The sequence below is a fragment of the Marmota flaviventris genome, chromosome 11, assembly GCF_047511675.1.
Source record: "Marmota flaviventris isolate mMarFla1 chromosome 11, mMarFla1.hap1, whole genome shotgun sequence".
Classification (NCBI taxonomy): Eukaryota; Metazoa; Chordata; class Mammalia; order Rodentia; family Sciuridae; genus Marmota; species Marmota flaviventris.
In genome coordinates, this window is record NC_092508.1 from 20,346,573 (window position 1) to 20,367,208 (window position 20,636).

General features: G+C 42.6%; 1 protein-coding gene across 2 annotated transcripts in view; it reads right to left on the reverse strand.

Moving 5' to 3' along the window:
• The window catches only part of Smarcal1 (SNF2 related chromatin remodeling annealing helicase 1), a 58,737-nt gene that overhangs the window by 24,199 nt on the left and 13,902 nt on the right, over nucleotides 1-20,636 (reverse strand). For both annotated transcript variants that reach the window (XM_027941749.2, XM_071619643.1), the window contains exons 7-11: nucleotides 17,744-17,927; nucleotides 13,987-14,137; nucleotides 12,328-12,486; nucleotides 9,544-9,609; nucleotides 1,474-1,614 (exon numbers count right to left, since the gene is read on the reverse strand). In XM_027941749.2, the coding sequence (XP_027797550.2) occupies nucleotides 1,474-1,614; nucleotides 9,544-9,609; nucleotides 12,328-12,486; nucleotides 13,987-14,137; nucleotides 17,744-17,927 (701 nt within the window). The remainder of the gene's footprint in view (nucleotides 1-1,473; nucleotides 1,615-9,543; nucleotides 9,610-12,327; nucleotides 12,487-13,986; nucleotides 14,138-17,743; nucleotides 17,928-20,636) is intronic.

Sequence of the window (20,636 nt, forward strand, 5' to 3'; positions counted from 1 at the left end):
ACTATGAGTGTGTACTATCACACCTAGCAAAAGTATATGACTTTTAAATATATTTAACAATTTGAGAAATTTCCTGCCGCAACAACCAGCTTTGCAATTAACTTTTCAAACCACTACAATTTACATTTTAAGTACTTTGCATGTAAATGGATATTTTCTAAGTATCTGAGTTTTTTTCCCTTAAAAAATAGTTTAAAAATATAGCAAACAGCCAGGCATGGTTTTGTGCATGCCCCGGCAACTTAGTGAGACCCTGTCTCAAAAGAAAAAAAAAGATCTGGGGGATGTGGCTCAATGGCTAATCAGCCCTGGGTTCAATTCCTGGTACCAAAATAAAATAATAATAAAAATATAACAAATAATCATGAATTTGCATAGCAGGGATTTGCCCTCATAGATGGCTGATGAGTAGCTATAACCATTTCTCTAAGTATCAGTGTCACTGATGCAAATAGGGGTTCAGTGTATTTTGATTTGATCACAAAGCAAGAATCACTCAGGTCTGAAAAAATGTGAATTCATAAATGGAGATATTGACTGCAATGCATTTCTGTTTACAAGGCTGCCCTTTACATTTCTGGAGAATTGCAGCAGCTGTGTCCAGGTACTTGCTCCACTGACTGTATTCATAGAACCAATCTTAGGTCAGAGGCTTCGGCCTACTGACCAGGCAGTGATGCACTGAGTCACCACTTATGGGCAAAGGCTCGCTGAGAAAGGTCCTTACAAGGCATCTTGGGATCACACTTCTACTCTACCTGCTCAAAGGTTCTCCTTCACCTTTCTGCACAGATAGGATTTTTCTTTTACTTCATATTCCTCCCATGCCAAGCAACCTTGCCACCTTATATACTTTATTGCCTCTGCCTAGGGCTTCAGCTGTAACCCACCTTAGTGCCCTCCTCTGGAGCTAACTTCTGGCATGGACTTTCCTTCTACAATCCCAGCACCATGCCTTGTGCAGGAGCTATTAACTAAGGCCAGACCTGCTGGTTCTCAGAGCTCCACACACCTGCACATTAGCTGGTGGTCTTTTTCCTAGAGAACACTGACTTGGAATCACCACAAACATTGAAACTAGGAGATATTAATTTCATTTCATCTTGCCCTTGAGAATACTCCAAGGTTGAGGTAGGGGGTAAACATGAACTAAAATCATGATCCATTCCCTGATCCCTTTTCCTCAGTTCACTTATATCACTGCCAAAGAAAGGAATAGAGATTAGATGTAGAGCCTGGTGGTAGAGCGCTTGTCTAGCATATGCAAAACCCTGGGTTCAATACTCAATACCACCAGAAAGAAAAGTAGGGCCTGGGGATGTATCTCAATGGTAGAGCACATGTGTGCAAGGCCCTAGTCTGATCCCCACCACCAGGGAGGGGGGAGGGAGGGAGAGAGAGGAGGAACAGAAAGGTAAGTGTCAGAATCAGGACAAGGGATGGGTGGGCTCAGAGGAAAGAAAGAACAAATACCTGCTTGGCATCACAGTAGCGAAGTCCAAAGGCATGAAACTGAGGGAAGAAAGTTGGCTTGACTGCAATGATCTGTGTGTAGAGCTCTGCAGGCCGGGACATGGCTGGTGTGCCTGACAGTAAGATCACCCTCTTGGCAACCTAGAAGACAAACAGCCAAAGGTGCCCTGAATACAGGGAGAAGAACACAGGGAGCATCCAAAATGCCCGTGAGGCAGGAGCTAGATGCCATAAGAAATAGCAAAACCTCCTGGCATTCAGCCTGACCACCTTCCTGGCCTCTCACTGCTGGCAGTTCTCAAGTTCAAACATCACAGAAACAAGGGTAGATCTAGATTCCAAAGATACTCAATACCAGCCTTACTATAGACCTTCACGTGGTGGACAAACTGGGGTCTCTATGCAGGGCACTATGAGCCGCAAGGACCTAATGGAGATGCTGATATGGTAAGACGTCTTCTCCTTTTCTTAAATCCTTCCTGACTGCCATCACAGCACTTAACATTTTCTTTTCCATCTCTCCAACTAGATGGAAAGCTCCTTGAGGTAAAGGACTAGGCTGGGTTCTATTTCCTGTAGCATTTGGTGCCTGGCACAAAGTTAAATAATCAGGAAGTATTCACTGAATGCCGAGAAAAATTCAGAAGGAAGCTAGTTAGTGTCACAAGGAACATGGAGTAAACATAAAGAATACAGCACTGGAACCAGAAGTGGGAAAGAGCGACAGGTCTGAACTTCTGAATAGATTTCTGACATTCAAGTAGAATTTACTATAAGATAATGACACTGCTATGACCTGAAGGAAGTGACAGAGATTGCCTGTGTATATAGCCTCTATTTGATGTTCTTTAAATGAAAAAAAGGACTTCCCCATCTTCACCTTGGTTCAAGCCTAGAGGTCTCTGACTCCAGCTCATTTTGCAGTTAATAGGGACTTTAAATGGCAGCACCCAGATCCACATTCCTTAATTCAGCCCAGGTCTGCAGCAGCCTGGTCAGCAGTGGGCAGGATGGAAATAGTCAATTTTAATGATGTTCTCCACTACCCTAACAGAGACCTGTCCCCAAGGAGATCAGACCCAAATCCTGCACCTCTTGTAAAAAGAAGAGAAAGAGGTTGAGACTGAAAAAGTTCCGGCTCTGTTGGAACTTAATATCACCACAAATTACTGAAGAGAAAATTCACTTCAGCTCTGGGAAGGGACCCTACCTGGAGTTCAGTTGTCTAGAAACAGCTTGTTAACCACTGTAACCTTGAGCTAATGACAGTAATATAAGGGAATCGCATTGAGTAAATCTCCTCGAGGAGGAAATTAGTTTTTTAAATGGATACACTGCCTCAGGAAAATAAATAAAGGTGTAGCAATGGGAAGAAAAATGATTCCTTATAAATATACAATATATACAATTCTAAAAATGCACTTTTGCCCTCTTAGCCACTGCCAATACTAATTTCATTTTGAAGGGGCAGCTATGCATTTCACCAGCTATAATTTTCCACAGTTCAATTACTTGGGTCTTCTAATTTCCTGCAAGGTTTAATGCAAACTAATTAAAATAACAATGAGCTTCCTCAATGAAGTCTGTTGCATCTCTCACCCTGGCTTAAAACCATTTCAATGAAAGGGACAAGATGAAAAGGTTCTATAGATAAGAGAAGATCTGCCAGGTCCCAAACCCACTCCCCGTGTGGCTGTGCTTGCCCAGGACGGAGCCTGGGCCAAACCAGCTCGGGCTCCAGGGTCTCCTGCTGGATATTTATACGCTGTTAATATAATACTGAGTCACTTCTCTCATATACATCCCAGACCAGAGTGACAGGAGCTGTGCAAATGGATGTTGGGGGGTGTTAAAAAGCACAAACAACAGTACAGATAGAGAAAAAGGCTGGCTCTGAAAAGAAAGCTGCACAGCATCTAATCTGATTGACTGAGCCTGTTCCCTGCTCAGTCCCAAAACGTTCAATTTATTGTCACTGTCATTTGTAACGCCTTTAATCTATACCCAGCTGCAAATGATTTATATGATTTATGTTTCCATCTCAGAGAACTTCCAAGCTAGGAAAATATAAATGCATAAAGCCAGATAAATCAACACTAACCTGAACACGACAGTTAACCAGCCTGGCTAAGGAAAAGTGGCACCCAAGAAAGCTCCAATGGAACAATGGGAAAAAATAATCTCTGCTTGGTGTGATTCATGAGCAGACACTGTTGGGGGCAGATAACCTTCAAAGATAGGCTTGGTTTCTTCCTGAGCTGGGTGTGGGAAAGTCCTGCAGAATAGGTTGCTAGCAGGATAGTAGGTCAAATTAACCAAGAGAATCCTATGTGGTTATTCAAATAGATAACCTTTACGTAGGTTTTAAAATATGAGCCCAGAGAATGTTCTACTGCAGAGAAAGGAGATGAAGTTGTTTTAAACAAGTTCATACAAGAAGCAGTTTCAAAATGTTTCATCACTTTTCATTGTTATCTCTCTTTTTTTTAATTCCAACTGAGCCAATAATTTGTTTGCAGAATTATTCTGATTCGCTATAACATCCTTTACCAAGACCTAGGCCAGAAATAAAATCATGTTCCACAAAGCTCAGTCCCATTCTTTTATCCAGTATTACTCCTAATAGTCCTCTAAATAAAGTTTATGCAATAATCTCAATTTAGAAATAAGACGAAAAAAAAAGACAGGTAACATCAAAGAGTAGACCACATCCAGACTACCCAATTGTCCAACACTCATAAACCCTGACATGGCAGGGACAATGAAGCTATTAAACTAGTACAGAAGTCATTATGCAATCTTCAAAAATAAGGACAGTGGCAAACACAGCTTAGAGCAATTGACCAAAAGCACCCAGATCAAAAACAAATTTAGGGGCTGGGAATATAGCTCAGTTGGCAGAGTGCTTGCTTTGCATGTACAATGCCCTAGGTTTAATCCCCAGCATCACAAAACACAACAACAACAAAACAAAAACAAAAACACAACATCAACAAATGCAAGATCAGAGTGACCCCTCTCCCAAGGAGAAACAGCAAAATCCAAGGCTTGAGGACAGAGGAAAGACCCTTAAGCAGATAAACCCAGAGATGAGAATTTGGGAAGGGGACTGAGGTTCTGTGCTTCATTTTGCCCCCAGGCATCGTTTTCCCCAGGACAAACTAGACCAATTCAAGACAAACAGCATAATTATGGCCACTGCTGCCCAAAGCCATCCCCAGTACCAGCCAAAGGCCACTTAACACTCAGTGATACCTAGTGAATGGCCTTTTTGAGCCTCTGATTAGGTCAGCATATTTTATGTAGGTGAAATGATTCCTCTAGATCCTCACCTGTGTTCCAAAAACTCTGAAAGGTACTGACATGACTAGACTGATCTGCATGATAATAGGGCTTTCAAGCTACACAACAGCATTTCGGCTACCAACGAAATTGTGATGCCACAGTTCAGGCAGTCCTTGGGTTAGAACAGACAGAATGAAGACGATTACAGGCGTATTGATTCAAAATACCAATATGCTATAATGAGAATACAGCAAATGGTGTAATTCTAGCTGATTAAAGTCATGCCATCATGAGCTTCAAGGCTTGCAAACCACTCGTGGACAGGTATTAAGAGAGCATGCATGTGAAAATTAAATACTAAGGTGGATTTTTTTACTCTAGAAAACAGTCTATTTCTGTAAGTATCAGATGCCAATAATTTCCTTTTAAGTCTGACTCTGTAATGAACTTGAGAATAAACCAGAATGGCTACGCCCAGGGGCTTCACTTGTAGACTTGACACAACAGGGGAAAAAAACACAACCAGCCAGCTGATGGCCCTCTCCCCTCTGGCCTGAAGAAAGCACAGAGCCATCTCTTCCAGATGCAGGGAACTGAATTTTCTAGTGCCTGCTTCTGTATCATTGAGAAGATGGTCAGTCACTGCAGCATTGTAAGAGCTATGATTTAGTTACAAATCCATCAAAAGGGAAGAGATTCATATTTGATGGATTTATACAATAATTCTATTTGTAAGAAAAGAGGGAGAATCTTTTGGAATGATAAAGAATGATTTTCAAGATACATTATTAAGGAAAAAAAGGCAGGTTTAGAGCAGTGGTGGTAGGACACTCTGAGGGAGAAAGGAAACATGCACACCCACACTGTGTGGGTGTGGGCTAGTCCACAGAAGAAAACTGGAAATTGAGTGCCTACGGCTGCTTGGGGAGAGGGATGAGACAGGATCCTGAGGTAGAGGAAAGATGTAGTTTTGTACTACAGTGTAAAGATGTAGTTTTCCTTCCTTTCACACATTTGAACGAAACATCTATTTGAACTACTCTAATAAAAAAGGAAAAAGAAAAGCCTGAGCCTTTTAGCCAATCTCTCATTAACTTATCATTAGAGATATAAAAAGCACTCTACTCACAGGAAAGAGAAACAGTATTTATTAGGAAAGGATGGTGGGATTCCAGGGGCCTTTTCTCTTTAAAAATTATAATTTTGTTATTATAGTGGTTTAATAGCAACAACAACATATAGTATAAACATATAGTATAAACAAAACCAATTACTAACAAAAAACCCAAGCACATACACTAGATGCTCAAAAGAGAGATGATAATCCTCAGAGCTGGTGTCCGGTGGGGGAAGAGGGCCCTGATAGAGGTTGAATGGGAATGAGAAGGGTTCTGCCCGGCCAGGCTGGACTCAGAGGCTCCACCAGAAGGTACAATGAGAACCAAGAAATCCTGCTTATAGGAATTTGTCCTGATATGATAAGCAGCCAACTACATACAGATGGATGATGTTCACTGCTCAATTATTTGTATCAACAAAGAAGGATAAGGATCAAGGCCTGACGCTAAAGGTTAACCTCCAGGGTGTTTTACACAATGGCATGCTCTACATCACTAAAAACTTCCATCTTGCCCTACAATTGGCATGTCAGAAAAATAACCAATTGTTAACAGTGGTTTTCAAGTTTTAATTTTGTCGTTTAGAGTTTTTTGTTTTACCTACTTTCATATGTTTACATATACTGTATACTTACTTATAGACTAAGCCACTTGGTTTAGTATTAGTAACTCAGGCAAACAATGCTGTGGGGGAAGAAAGAGGTCCTCTTTCCCATGGGACAAGGATACCAGTTTCTTATGAGCTAACAACATGATCTCTATATGCTGAATGCTGACCACTTACAAAATTCACATTTCTGGTACAATCTAGTTCTGCTATCTCACAGGCTATAAGATAATATGAAACACATGTGCTGAAAATATTTTATGATATTCATAATCAGAATATAGATTTTGGTTTAGTTTGAGTACTAGGGATTGAACCCAGGGACACTTAACCATTGAGCCACATCCCCAGCACTTTTTATATTTTATTTTGAGACAGGGTCTTGCTAAGTTGCTTAGGGCTTTGATAAGTTGCTGAGGCTGGCTTTGAACTTGCAATCCTCCTGCCTCAGCCTCCCTAGTCACTGGGATTATAGGCCCATAATATAGTTCTGAAAGATGTACTTTTAGAAAACAATCGAGTGACATTCAATTGGCCCATTAGGTGGCTTTTCAAAGACATACTTTGCTTCTTACCAACTATCTCCTTATTCCCAAAGCATTCAGACTCATTTCCTTAAAACATTTAGATCAGCGATTCTCAATGGGTTTGGGAAGCGGCTGGCTGGTAGGAAACATCTGGAGACAATGTTAGTTATCAAAGCTGGAAGTCCTACTGGCAGCTAGTGTGCAGAGGCCAAGGATGCTGCAGACATCCTACCATGCACAGGATGGCCAAAGAATCATCCAACCCAAAATACCAATAGCACCAAGGTTGAGCAACCTCTGATCTAGATAAAAATATAGCAAAGAGAGAGCAAAAGGTTTAGTGATCAGAATTACAAGGGAAGCCCTGCCCAACTCCTTCACCCCAATCCTTTCATTGTCCAGCACTATATGAAGTCAATATTACTTCAAGACACCTTCATGGACAGCAGGCCATGTTCATAGCTCCTACTTTAAAATATTAATTCACCCACGACCTGAAGCAAATGTAGAGTAATGTGTTCTTGTCAGCAGTTTAAAGATTTGTTTTAAATATGTCACTTTGAAATATACTCAAGATATTAAAGATGTATGTGTTCCAAAGGCCTGGCTCAGCAGCACATATTTCAGAACCTACTACATAGTTCTGAGTGCCCAACCAGACAATGGCTACATTAACAAGGCCTGCTAAGATGCTTTCATATTACAATTTTAATGATATGATCTATCTACTGTGCAATCCTTTTGTCATCAGAGGTACAGATTTAATTTTAGCTTTGTCTATAATTCTGGAACCACAGTACTAAGACCTATTAACATATTTATAAGTTAAACATATCAAAGCCTCTCCAAAGACAGAAAGACATTTCATTTATGTGTCCATAAATGGCTATCAACATATAAATATTTATAGGTATAGCAGCAGAGAATCAAGCCTTTTAAAGTAAAAAACTTTTATTTTTAGGTTTGTAGCATATGACATAACTCTGCCTTGGAAGATGTATCTTATCACCTGTTATTCCTTAATAAAATTAAAACTTTAAATGAGTAGACATTCATGTTCCGTTTTTGGGGTGGTGGTATTACAGTTTAGATATGAGGTGTTGCCCAAAAGCTTGTGTGTGAGACAATGTAAGAATGCTCAGAGGCAAAATTAGTCAAGATTATTAAATCTATTGACCTAGTCGGTGGATTAACTCACTGATATGGATTAACTGGGTAGTCAATGAAGGCAGGTAGGGTGTGGCTGGAGAAAAGGTCACTGGCAATGTGTCTTTGGGTTTTACATTCTGTTCCTGGTGAGCAGAGCTCTCTCTGCTTCCTGGTTGCCATTTCCTGAGCGGCTTTCCTCCACCATGCCCTTCCGCTATGATCCTTTGTTTTACCTCGAGCCCAGAGCCATGGAGTCCACCAACCATGGACTTCATTAACCTCTGAAAACATGAGCCAACACAAACTTTTCCTCTGCCAAGTTATTCTTGTCAGGTGTTTTGGTCACAGCGACACAAAGCTAGCTAAAACAGGTGGGAAAATTAAATTAATTGTCAAATGCTAAATTTCAGTAACAGCAAATCTGTTTCGCTTAGTTTAGGCAAAACTGGAAGCTCTTTTTAGGCACTAAAAGCTGCAGTTTCAAAACACTGGGGTGACACAAAGACTGCCTAAATAGAATGCAGGATAAACTTGAACTTCTGTTGGCTCTACATCAGCTAAAGTGGGTTCCTCCAAAGCCACTGTGAGACTTCTAACTTGCATGAGAGAAAATGCTACTTTCATAATCCATCTTCACATGAGGAAAAAAACTTACCCTAAAGAAATTTGGTGCCTACCCGCTCCGTGAGGGGTAGGGACCAAGACACCAACAAGAATGCCAGAGAAACACAGAGCCTGGACTGCACACCAGACATGTGCAGGGAAAGACCTGACCCTACACCTCATACCCACCCCTGCTCTGCTCTGAATCAGAACTCTCACAAGTCCAGGTGCTCAGGGACTAGTGCAGAACCCCACAGAAAAGAATGTAAACAGCCAGTGCTCCCATGAACCAAGGAAGCCCAGAGCGCACTGAAAGGTGACCAGCTTATAAGGCATGTCTCAGTTCTGCCAGTCCTTCCTGCTGATAACCACTGGCCCTGGCTGGTCCTAGGTTTGGAAAGTCAACTTCTTTGGTTCCCAATACCTTGATAGAGGTGATTCAGATTCTTCTGAGCTGCTCTGTGAATAAGCTGATAAAGGTTATCCCATACCCAGGAAGGAAGCCAGAGAAGGATTCTGGAGTCCTATTCCAACCTGGCTTGTGACTCTCAACAGGACTTCAACTGGACTACTAGGTTCTTAGAAGAATGTCAGGAAGGAAAATGGAACTGACACCAAACCCTAAGGAAAGCTGCCCTCAGTCAATCCTGAATCCTGTCCACCTACAGCTCACAGGCCTGGACAGCAACGGCTCTACAAGGACAACCACACACCTGAGCAATCCCACAGGTTTCAAGGCTCAGCGGGCACAGTCCCCAACTCTCCTCTCATTGGCACTCACCTTTAGAATGGGCACAGCTGCTCGACATCGGGCGGTCTTGATGTTTTTGAGGAAGTGAGATTCATCCTGAAAGAAACAGCTGTGTGGGTGAACAAGGCTCAGTTCTGAGTGGGCAGAGGGAGCCTACCTTAAGCTTGATCTTGGCCTGGCATTTTCCGTGTGGATGCCTCCCATGCCATGTTCTCATTCAAGGAGATGAAGCAGGGGACCCAGGGAAGGACCCAGGGCTCTGAAGCAGCTTCTTTACTACACTCTAGGCAAGTCACTTACATCTCTCCAGGCAGTGAATCCCTGCCCCCTCAGAGGCTGCTTGGATGAACAAGCCACTGAAAATTGGCACCTCACATCTGTGTGGCACAGGAGTAAGATGTACTAAGGACCCACCATGGTCCAGTACCTGCCCTAGGGGCCAGCAGTACAGTGAGGATGTTGGACACTGATCAGTCAGTATTACCACTGCAGGGTGTGAATGAAGCACCGTGGGGACTGAGAAAAAAAAGGATGATCCTGTCCTCCAGGAACAGGCAATCATGCCCGAATATGACACCTCTGCATTCTGTGTATAAGGAAACACAGACTCCATCATATCTCCTAAAGACAAATGAGTTACTACAAATTATTAGTACATGAGGGTACATTTTCTAGGTTGGTACACATTCTAATTTCTTGCTATGTGACTCTGAAAAGCTAACTGACCTCTCTATGGAGCCAGTTTCTCCACCTGCAAAATGGGTATAATGATAGCTCTTAACATTTGAGGTTGCTGTATTTGTGTATGTATGTATGTGTATACACACACACACACACACACACACACAAATAATATTGTGCATATATTATGTATATATTTCCCCCCCTGGTGGTACTAGGGACTAAATCCAGGGCCTTGGGCATGCTTGGTCTTACACACAGAGCCCTCATATCAGTCCTGCCACTTAGCATTCCATGTAGCTGTCCTATGACTAGGGGTACTAAAAAGACTCAGCTCTGTCTCTGGAGAAATCTACAAGGACTCCTGTTCCATTTCAGCTCTGATGAACAAAGAGGTCCTCAAAAGCAGAATGGAGGGAAGCATGAGATGCCCCCAAAGCGTTAAGATAGACACTTTGACTCTAGTCACAGAAATGTGGGGTGTAACAGTCATGCTCTGGCTTCATGTCAAGTCCTCAGAACAGTCATGAGATTTCTCTCTTTATAGAGAAAATCACAGAAAGTGCAAGGACACAAAGGGACCAGACCCTCAGACTAATGGGTGAAAACGTGTCCCAAGCAATGGCTTGAAACCAAAGCTGCTTCTAAGAAGCATGACATGACAGGGTTGTCACTATATTCCTTTCTACCATGTTTCTTTGAAGTCACCAGAAGACAGGGCTTTTACTTCACTGAAGAACAAGCCAACGTTTGCCAAAAAATATCATGGCAGAAACAGAAAATCCAATTCTGAAGCCAGATGCAACCCGCTTTAATCAATGATCCTCTACATTGTTAGCTTTATGTCTCTGGGGAAATGATCATTACTCCCACTGTCAGCTCCGTTAGCTGTGAAGGGATAACTCAGGAACAAAAGACAATACCTGCTCCGGGGGCTCTGGGAAGATCAGTGGTTACATTTCATGCAAGGGGACACACAAGAGATAAAGGTGTTCTGCTCCTAACACCCAGAGCCATCGTCTTCCACCCTGGAATACCCTTTTATGTTTTTTGAAAAATTTTTGTGCTACTAGGAGTTGAACCCAGAAACTTGTGCATGTTAGGCAAGTAGGATATTCTGCTATTTTCATTTCACTTGGATGCTGACAGTTTTTAAAGCCAGTGAATTTGTGCCAAACTACAAGTGACTCCCTCAAAGACTTGTTACCCTTATAGCTTTCAAAAAAAAAAGTACATTTCTGTTTGTTTATGCCAAGAACACAGTGTGGTTCTCATGTCCAGAACATGGTAAGAGATCCCCTGAGGTCAGCAATTGTCTTCTCCTTCTCTTGTCTGAGCTCCCAAGATGTTTTTATTTGGGAACTATGTTGACACATTCAGTTCCCAAAGAGCTGGCTGGGTACCAAGTCTGCCCAGACTTTCCTCATGAGTGCATGAGCCGTGAAAGAAGGAAAGCCAGGAAATGAAAGATGCGCTGTGGGATCTGGGAGCAGGACTCTAGTAGACTTCTTTTTAAAAACTTTTTAAAACTCCAGTAAAAGGTGCTTTTTATGTTTGTTGGTTTGGTTTGGTTTGGTTGGGGATGGGGCAGGGTGTCTTTATAATGGTTGAAAGGAAACTTATTATTGAACCACTTTGACAAAATGGCACACCCTTGCTGTCCAGGCTGCTGGCCTAGAGCCCCGGGTGGTCTCGGGTCAAGGTGCTGGCCTCATCTGCAGGATAAAAACCCTAGCACAGACACATTCAACCACAGTTTTAAAATGTTCCCCAGGAAATGATATTGGCCAAATTATATTATTATGTTGTATGCATGTACAAATGCATAACAACAAATCCCATCATTATGTACAACTGTAATGCACCAAAAATCAAATAAACAAACAAAAAACCCTGTTAACATTTAAAAAAAGGGAAAAAAAATTTAAAAAGCTCCCCAGGAAATTCTAATATGCAGCCAGGGTTGAGAACTGCTATTTGAGAGGAATGCAATGCCAGCTCTCCACAAAATAAAAACAGCGATTTCTGTTCCCCACGAAACTGAGAAAGGCCCAATGAGATTACAGATCCCTCTAGGAGTTTCTAAGAGATTTCACAGAGATAAAATACTTGAAGACTTTGCAAGTCACTTACAATGATGACAACTTTGAAAGGGGTCTTTAGCTGTTTTTCCAACTTGCTAAGAAGGTCAAAACTGACAATGTTGACCAAGCCAGCTGTCAGACGGCCCTTCCCAGTTACTACCACATTGATCTGATTTGGGCTCAGAGACGGAAGCCACTGAAGGAATGCCTGTGGATGACAAGGGAGAACAAAACACAATAAATGAAGATCAGCCAGCCCCCTCTGGCGCTCTCAATATGGATTGATTTTATCATTTCCTGAAAAGCACATCTGGTTTCACTCTCCACACCCCCTGCATCTGCCAAAAAAAAAAAAAAAAAGCCTTGTTATCTCTACCTCCCTCTAACCCACCTGCCCCCTCATTGTCCACTGACAGGACACCCCCTCCCTTGTCAGCAGGTACTTGTGGTGACTCTGGGTTTCATCTCTGTGGTCTCAACTAGACAAGAAGTTTCTGCTGGGGAAGAATGTCATTCTTTCTAAGAATTTTATGAAGGACTTAGGAGAGCAATGAAGGCAAACTCCATTTACTGATGATGATGTAAATACTTATGTAAATTTATGTAAATATTTTCTACAAACACAACTGCCTCCCCCACCCAAAAAAAAAAAAAAAAAAACCCTGCTCTCCCCAGCAACCCTATAGCCTCTAGTCAAATTTGCTCCCTGGAGCCCGTGGAAGGTCACCAGGCACCACATCAACACTGGGTGACCATGCACTTTCCAGCACTGCCTGGGCTGTAGTGTTCTGACACTGGGGGTGCTGGCCTTTTCGTCTTGGTACTGCCTATAACCATCTCTCTGACTTCCCTGGAACTTCTGGGGTGCTGAGGGAATCTAACACATACAGGTTATTGACTTAATCGTTGCTGTCCACAGGTGTTGGCAGAACTCAGAACAGATAATAAAAGAAGGTATTGTTTCTACACACGTTTTTTAAAGTTTTTGCCTTCTCTTTGGTTAGGATGGCACATCTGGGATCAGGCTGACCAGCAGCAGAAAGAAGCCATGCTATATGGAAGCGGGAAGAGACAAAAGTCAGGAAGAGCTATGGCTGATGAGCTAGGTCCTCCTTCTCAGCTGTGTTTGCTTACAGAGATTTGATAACTCAGTGTTCACATTTTTTAGGTTCTCAATCCATAAGGTGACTTGGGTGACAGTGAACATCCCACCCATACCACCCTCTATAGAGTGCAAAACACTGAGCCAAGAAGTCAAGAGGGGCCTTCAAATCCCACACTGCTCCTCACTAGCAGGAGACATGGTACATAACCCATCTGACATTTAGTTTGCTCATTCGTAAAACTGGTCACTGCCTTGTGTTATGGGATTAAGGGAGCAAAGCTATTTTGGAAATAAAGTATGGGGCAGATGGAAGCTATTACTGTGCATACAGAGGGAACAGAGGTACTGAAAGTGTCTACTGTTGGACCAACTGATGTCCCTAAGGTGGTGAATCCTGGACTTTCTTCCCCAAAACATAACCTGACTAATTCAGAAAATATAAGCCTTGCCAGCTTAAAATAAAAGGATGCCAACTTCTTTCTTTTCCTGTCTTCATTTGAGACCAGAACTTCAAAGATTCCAGGCCTTGTCTCCAAACCATTCTTTTGTTATTCTAGCACCAAGGAAAATCTTTCTTAAGATTCCAATACAAAGAGAATTAACCTGCTCCCAGGTGAAGCGCACAGAGGACGGTACCACAACCAGGAGTGGCCACTCCTTCCGGTAAAAGGCCGCTATGCAGATGGCTTGGATGGTCTTTCCCAGGCCCATGTCATCAGCAAGCAGCAGGCGACCTCTTTTTGCTATGGCAAAACTGCAAGCAGACAAAGGAAAGTCAGTAGCTTAGTACATGTGTTCCAATACAATCCATTTTCATCAACCTGCTACTACCGAAAGCAGGCTGCTCTGAGCAGCATGGGCTCTACTTGCAGCAAGATTTGCTCCCAAAAGAGGAAAGTATAGGTGCAGATTAGGGGGCAATATAAAAAAACAGAAAGAGGGAGTCAACACAGGGAAAATATGAAATGGTGGTCAAGTAGCAGGGAGAAGACCTAGAAGACAATTTGGCTATGGGAGCCGAGGGGCAAGGTTCCAAGAGAGGACTCATGAGGGAGGAGGTGTCAGCAAGAGGAATCAGAGGAGGGAAGGTTTCAGGGACAGGAGCCAACCCACACAGAGTGGAGCGCGGGCAGATGAGGGAACATGAAGGTGGGGCAAGCTCAGCTGTCCATCACCAGGGCAATGACTCACTTGGGAAATCTGCCCAGGAAGAACAGACAGAAAGACGAGTCAGAGGGGTTAAAAATAAAGCTTTCTGAAGATCTGAGTGCACTTCAGATGCATATAAGCAGAGGGCAGAGCTGGCAGAGACAGAAAATGCTAGAGAGGAGGAAGATGCACCAGGAGTGTCTAAGAGGGAGCTCAGCCTTAGCACAGGGTTTTCTCAATTAGCAGCAGCCAGGATCCTGAAGCCTTAAGGTCTACAGATGCTAACAGTGTGCAGATTTGGAGGATTTCACCATTTTGGAGCCAGAATGGTCTGTGCTGGAATCCCACTTCCATCACTAAGCAGCTGCACTGCTTTACGCACCCCTATGCCTCAGCTCCCCTGACAGTGAAGAGGGAATAATAGCAGTGCCTGCCCTCGGGGTGGGGGGAGGACTGACGGAGACAATATTCAGTGCACTTAAGACAGTGCCTGGCACCTTAATAAGCACCAAGAAATGGTTACATTAGAACTATTATTTCACAAAAATGAGAAAAATATTCAAGACACAAACAGCAAAATGACTTGCTTGAGTCACTAGCAAATCAGTGAGAAACTAAAAGGATCCCAAATGCCAAACATCTGGTCCCTTGCTCCAAACCCCCATCCTTTCATCTAATTCCTAAAAACTGACATTTGCCCAGAAACCTGATAATCAGCTGGTAGAATAGCTCTTTCTTTAATTCTCCTGTAGTAAAAAGAGAAAGTACCATCTTCTAACCTGCATCTGGTAGGGTATATGAGGATTCTAAGAGGCACCTGGCCTTTCTGATTTCTTGGAAACGTTGTTTCCCAGGAGGGAAACTAAGCAGCAGCTCTCTAGGGACCTGAGGCTAGCATGCCCAAGGCCCAGCACCATGTACGACAAAGGTGTCATGTTGTAGACTTCCCTGTCCTCCCAACAGCATCTACCTGGGTGAGAGGGAGTGTCCCTCCCTGTAGCCCCAGCCTTGGCTGCTGGGAGGAGGAAGCAGAGTGCCACCCTCCTGTCCCCTACAGGACTGGCCGCCCCCTGCACACCTGCTCTATGAAGTCTTCCCATCCAGTTCTGGGATCTACCCACAGCACAGACAAACAAGGAAGGCGGGTGTGAAAATTTCATCTTTTCATTTCATTTTCTGACTTGCAAAATTGGTGGCCAGGGAGGACAGGCAGTACATAAGAAACAAAATCCATAGAGAACAGCACTCCCTTTGAGTGCCTTTTGTCTCAGCCTCCTCAGCTGTGCCACCCACAACTTCCAGATGGCTTGGTCCATCTGATCATTCTCAACACAGAACAGACCCCCGAACTTTGCATTCTTTCCCCTCCCCTGCCCTCAGGTGGCCCAACTAAGGAACAAAGTGTCCAAAGCATGAGAACAAAGAAAAGGTCTGGATAACAGAGCAACACAGCCAAATGCATCTTCTCTAATTTGGTATTACAGGAAAGAAAGCGCTTCAGGCGTCATCAGAAACCACAGACTTGAGCCTCAATTCCATTTCTGAGTGACTTTGAGTAAGTGGCTCTTTCTGGTCCTGGATGCATTCATCTGCTGAATGGAACCAGTTATATATTAGTGGAAGCTGATATAAGATTCTGCTCCATAAATATGAAGGTATGTTTGACACAGTCCTTATATTAAAAAACAAAGATAGTGGAATTGACAGCCCACATCCCCCTAAACTAAATCTCTAACCATTCAGAGACTGAAAGTTAAAATCTGAATTTAATTAGAAAGCTTTGAAGAAAGGCTACAAGGACCATCAGCAGCTTTACAACCATATAGTGTGAAAAAGATGAAAGCTCCTATCCACAGTCCAGTCCTATGGCTACAGCTGTGGTCACATGCACACCTGTCTGGGATGTCTCACACACATACCTCCCTCAGGGTAATGGTGTGAGCTGGCAAGACCAGCATTCACCAAGTGCCAAAGGATATCTAACAGAGCATGAAGAACATGGATACAGCAGAAGGGCTGCTCAGAGGGTGGGGCCTGGCCACCTGTCTCAGGTCTAGTGAAGAAGCCAGAGGAAAAAAGATCAAAGAATAAGCTATCCTGAGCCTCATGAAAACAAGGCCTGAAGGACACTCAACAGATGAAGGTTTGAAATGGCAAAGCAAGTAGTTCTTCAAAGTAGTTCTTTTAAGAGAGATGGAAGTTGGAGGGGAAAGGAAAAAAGAGGTGTCAGGCAGGGCTGGGACCACAGTGTTACAAGGGTAGCTGTGTCCAAATAGTACATAGAGAAGAGAATTCCCCCAGAGTAGTAGCTGAGCTTACACCAGAGCACCACACTCAGGCTACAGGCAAGCAGTTTTAGAGTTTGTCAGCTCCACTGAGAACTTGGGTTCCCTCCCTTGCATGGGCTCTGTCTCCAGCCATGCTGCCTAATAACAGCTCTAACTCCAATTACTTCTGGATAGACCATTGAGACTTCCTCTATTCACTCTTTCAAATCCCATATTTTATGAGAAGGCAAGTTGAAAACTAGCATTTACTTCTTCCAAGAAACTCTGGGGGAAAATGGTCAGGACATGACTTGATCTTTTTCCTTTCTATAACAAGATCACCCTGACTTTCCACTCTCAGACCAAATAATTCAGGTGTCATAGGCCCTACCCACAGGATCCAAAGGTGGATTTAACCAGCAGGACTTTAAGCCTCCAAGTCCACATGACTGGCTCCAGCATCACCATTAGACCCAACGACAACAGTGTGAGATCCATCAGGAAAAATGGGTTTCAGCTGGGTTGCTGAGCTGATGGAAGGCGAAGCCCAAAACATCACAAGCTGTCACTAAGAGGAATGTCTGGGTGAGAATAGTGCAAGCCAAGAAGAAAGTAGAGTGAAGAGAGGACCACAGAGTCGTGATGAGATCTTAAACATGATAGATTTTCTATCATGTGCAGAGAGAAATTTCTATTTAAGCTACTTTGAATAGGGTCTCTGCACACCTGCAATCCGGAGTCCTGGTTAATGCATGGAAATTGAAATCAGTAGTTATAATAAGGCTCTGGTAACTGTGCACCTGATTGTTTAATGCCTAGATGTTTTTAATCACCCATGCAAGATGAGTATCCAAAAAAGAGGTAGCATCTGAATCCAGTCCCTGGTGAGTGATGAAATTCAGAAATTCATGCAAGAGAGTGTGAAAGGAAGATCAACAACCTACTTGACTCCAGCTCTCTGAAAGGGCATCAGAGTAGACACAAGCTTGGCATCCACTTCAGAAAGGTCTGCCTCAGGGACCTCAGCAGGTTGGAGAGATGTCTTTTCCAGCTGAGAAGCAAATGCCAGGGTGAGAGTCTTGGGCAGAGGATCCAGCTGAACTTGTGGGAGGCAGCGTACCCTTGTAACTGGAAAGAATAGAGGCATGTGAGCCAGAATGGTCATGCCCAAGAGACATGGGGAAGAAGAAAGGGCTTCAGATGCACAATTCAACAAGTTCTGCCACATGTCATCTTCTCAAAAAGGCCGGATGCAAACTGCGATCTGACAGCTGCATACTAGCATAGTACATGAACCTAGAAAATTAATTTTCTCTCTGTGTTCCTTGATTTCTGCAAATAAAGCACTGGATAATGCAAAACTGACTTGGTAGACTACACAAACACTGGAAGAATTGCCAAGTATTTTTGTGATTGATGTTTTTAAATCTAAAGTAATCTTAAAAAATTGTCTTGGCTTTCCCATTAAATTCAATAAACACCCATATTAAAACCTCAGCCCTGGAAGACTCCTAAAAAAGCAAGTCTTAAACAGAATGAATCTCGCCTTATTTCCCTTCTTGTGCTTTGATGTTCTTGATGTCTGAGAAGGCAGCCAACTCTAAGTCACCTGCTGTCAACAGCTCTGCACAGGATATTAGGTGTTCCCAAGGAAGACTGCTAGGGCAGCAGTGCTGCCTACAAACATCAAAAGGCACAGTTCATGCAAATGCCTCAAACTGATAAAAACACACATTTTGACCCTTTTCATAAAAAAAAATAGTTATCTCTAAAATATCCATTAGTCTGAGTGTGAACTTATACTCATGATCCCCTTTAGCGGGGGTCAGAAAGTTAAGGCTTGAGAGCCAATTCAGCTTACTTCCTTTTTTTTTGGGGGGGGGAGGTATTCTAGAGATTTAACCCAGAGGACTTTACCACTGAGCTATATCCCCAGTCTTTTTTGTTTTGTATTTTGAGACAGGGTCTCACTAAGTTGTTTAGGGCCTTATTAAGTTGCTGAGGCTGGCCTTGAACTCACAATCCTCCTATCTCAAGTCTCCTGAGCCACTGGGATTATAGGTGTGTACCCCCATACCGGGCCAGTTGCCTGGTTTTTTAAGATAAAGTTTTACTGGACCACAGCCATACCATTCAATTCTGGATTGTTTATGGCTACTTTCACACGACAATGGCAGAGCTGAGCAGTTCAGACAGAGATTCACATAGTCCAAAGCCTAACACACTTATTATCTGGTCCATTTAAAAAAAAAAAAAAAAAAAGTTTTATTGTGTTGGGGATGCAACTCAGTGGTACAGCATTTGCTTAGCAAGTACAAAGTCCTGGGTTCCATCCCTAGCAACACACACACACACACAAAAAAAAAAAAAAAAAAAAAAGAAAGAAAGAAAAAGAAAAACCTACCAACTCTGGCTAAAATTAGAGTATGCACTATTACTTAGAGTGACTCTTTGAGTTTAGGGCCCTTTCCTTTCCTTTCAAGTAAACTGATTCTAAACCCCTTTACAATGGATGGAGAAATCTTCTAGTTAGGGCCATTAACCCAAGTGGGAGAAAAAGCTTAACTGGGATCCATACAGAAATGAAAGCAAATAAATTGTACCAAATTTGCTTCCTGAAAGAATTTAGCCTCACCTGATTTTAAAATTAAGAAAAAAAAGGGAAAAAAATTCACACCTTTATTCAATAGAGAAACAAAATAAGTGAACCAGAGATTAAAAAAAAAAAAGTTGATAAAATATGACTGACCTAGATATCCCTGGCAGCTAGTCACCATTAAATTCTAATCACAGTCTGCTATATGTGGGCTGTATCTTAAGATGTTCCCTTTTATCATTTGTCTTAAAAAAAAAAAAAAATCTAATTAGAAGAGTAACCATTATTTACAGATCTTAGTTGCTCTTTCTCCATCATCTCTTCAAGGGTACCCTAGGAGTCATAACAACCACCAGTGGGCTAATTGCCCTTAGGTACCCAGGAAAGGATACCAAAAAGAAAAACAATAAACATTTTATTTCTACCCAATATTACTTGAATTCTAAGGTTATTGGTTCTCTATTCTATAGAGTCAGGTGTGATCAGATGTGTTCTTTTGGAGGGAGAGGGTACTGGGGCACTCAAACACTGAGCCACATCCCCAGCAATCTATTTTGTATTTTATTTAGAGAGAGGGTCTCATTGAATTGCTTAGCACCTGATGGGGGTAAGGCTGTTTTTGATCTCGCAATCCTCCTGCCTCAGCCTCCAGAGCCACTGGGATTACAGGCAGGTACCACCTGCAGGGCTGAATATGTTGTTAAGATCCTCACAGGTATTCCACATCTTCAGACCCAACCATTAACTCTTCACCTCCAAAAATACCTATGTGAAGATGGAGGGCTGAGCTATCACTGCTACCTTCAATTCCTTTGTATTTTCAATATATTTAAATCCATTTTTGTCCTTCATCAAACATAAGTACCTGTTATTTCTGGAAACAGTTTCTATGAACGGAATCACCATGATAGGAAATTAGGGAAGGTTGGCAGCTTTAATATAAAACACGCTGTCCATATTAATGTAGAACTCCATCTTATATCTCCAAATTAAATCTGAGCATGCTGATTTCTGCACACTCCAGGAGACTAAGCACTCCATGTACTTGCAAAAACCATTTTCATTTTAATCCTAGAGATCTTCAGAACTCAAATACCCGATGAAAGCTAAAGGCTGATATGAAATGCGGTACTTTGTAAGCACTATGTTCTTTTAGCTATTCCAAATGAGGGCATGGGGTGGGGGGGATACATCTACTGTCTCCAAAATCCTTTGCTGCTAGTTCAGCCAGCTGGGTGTGT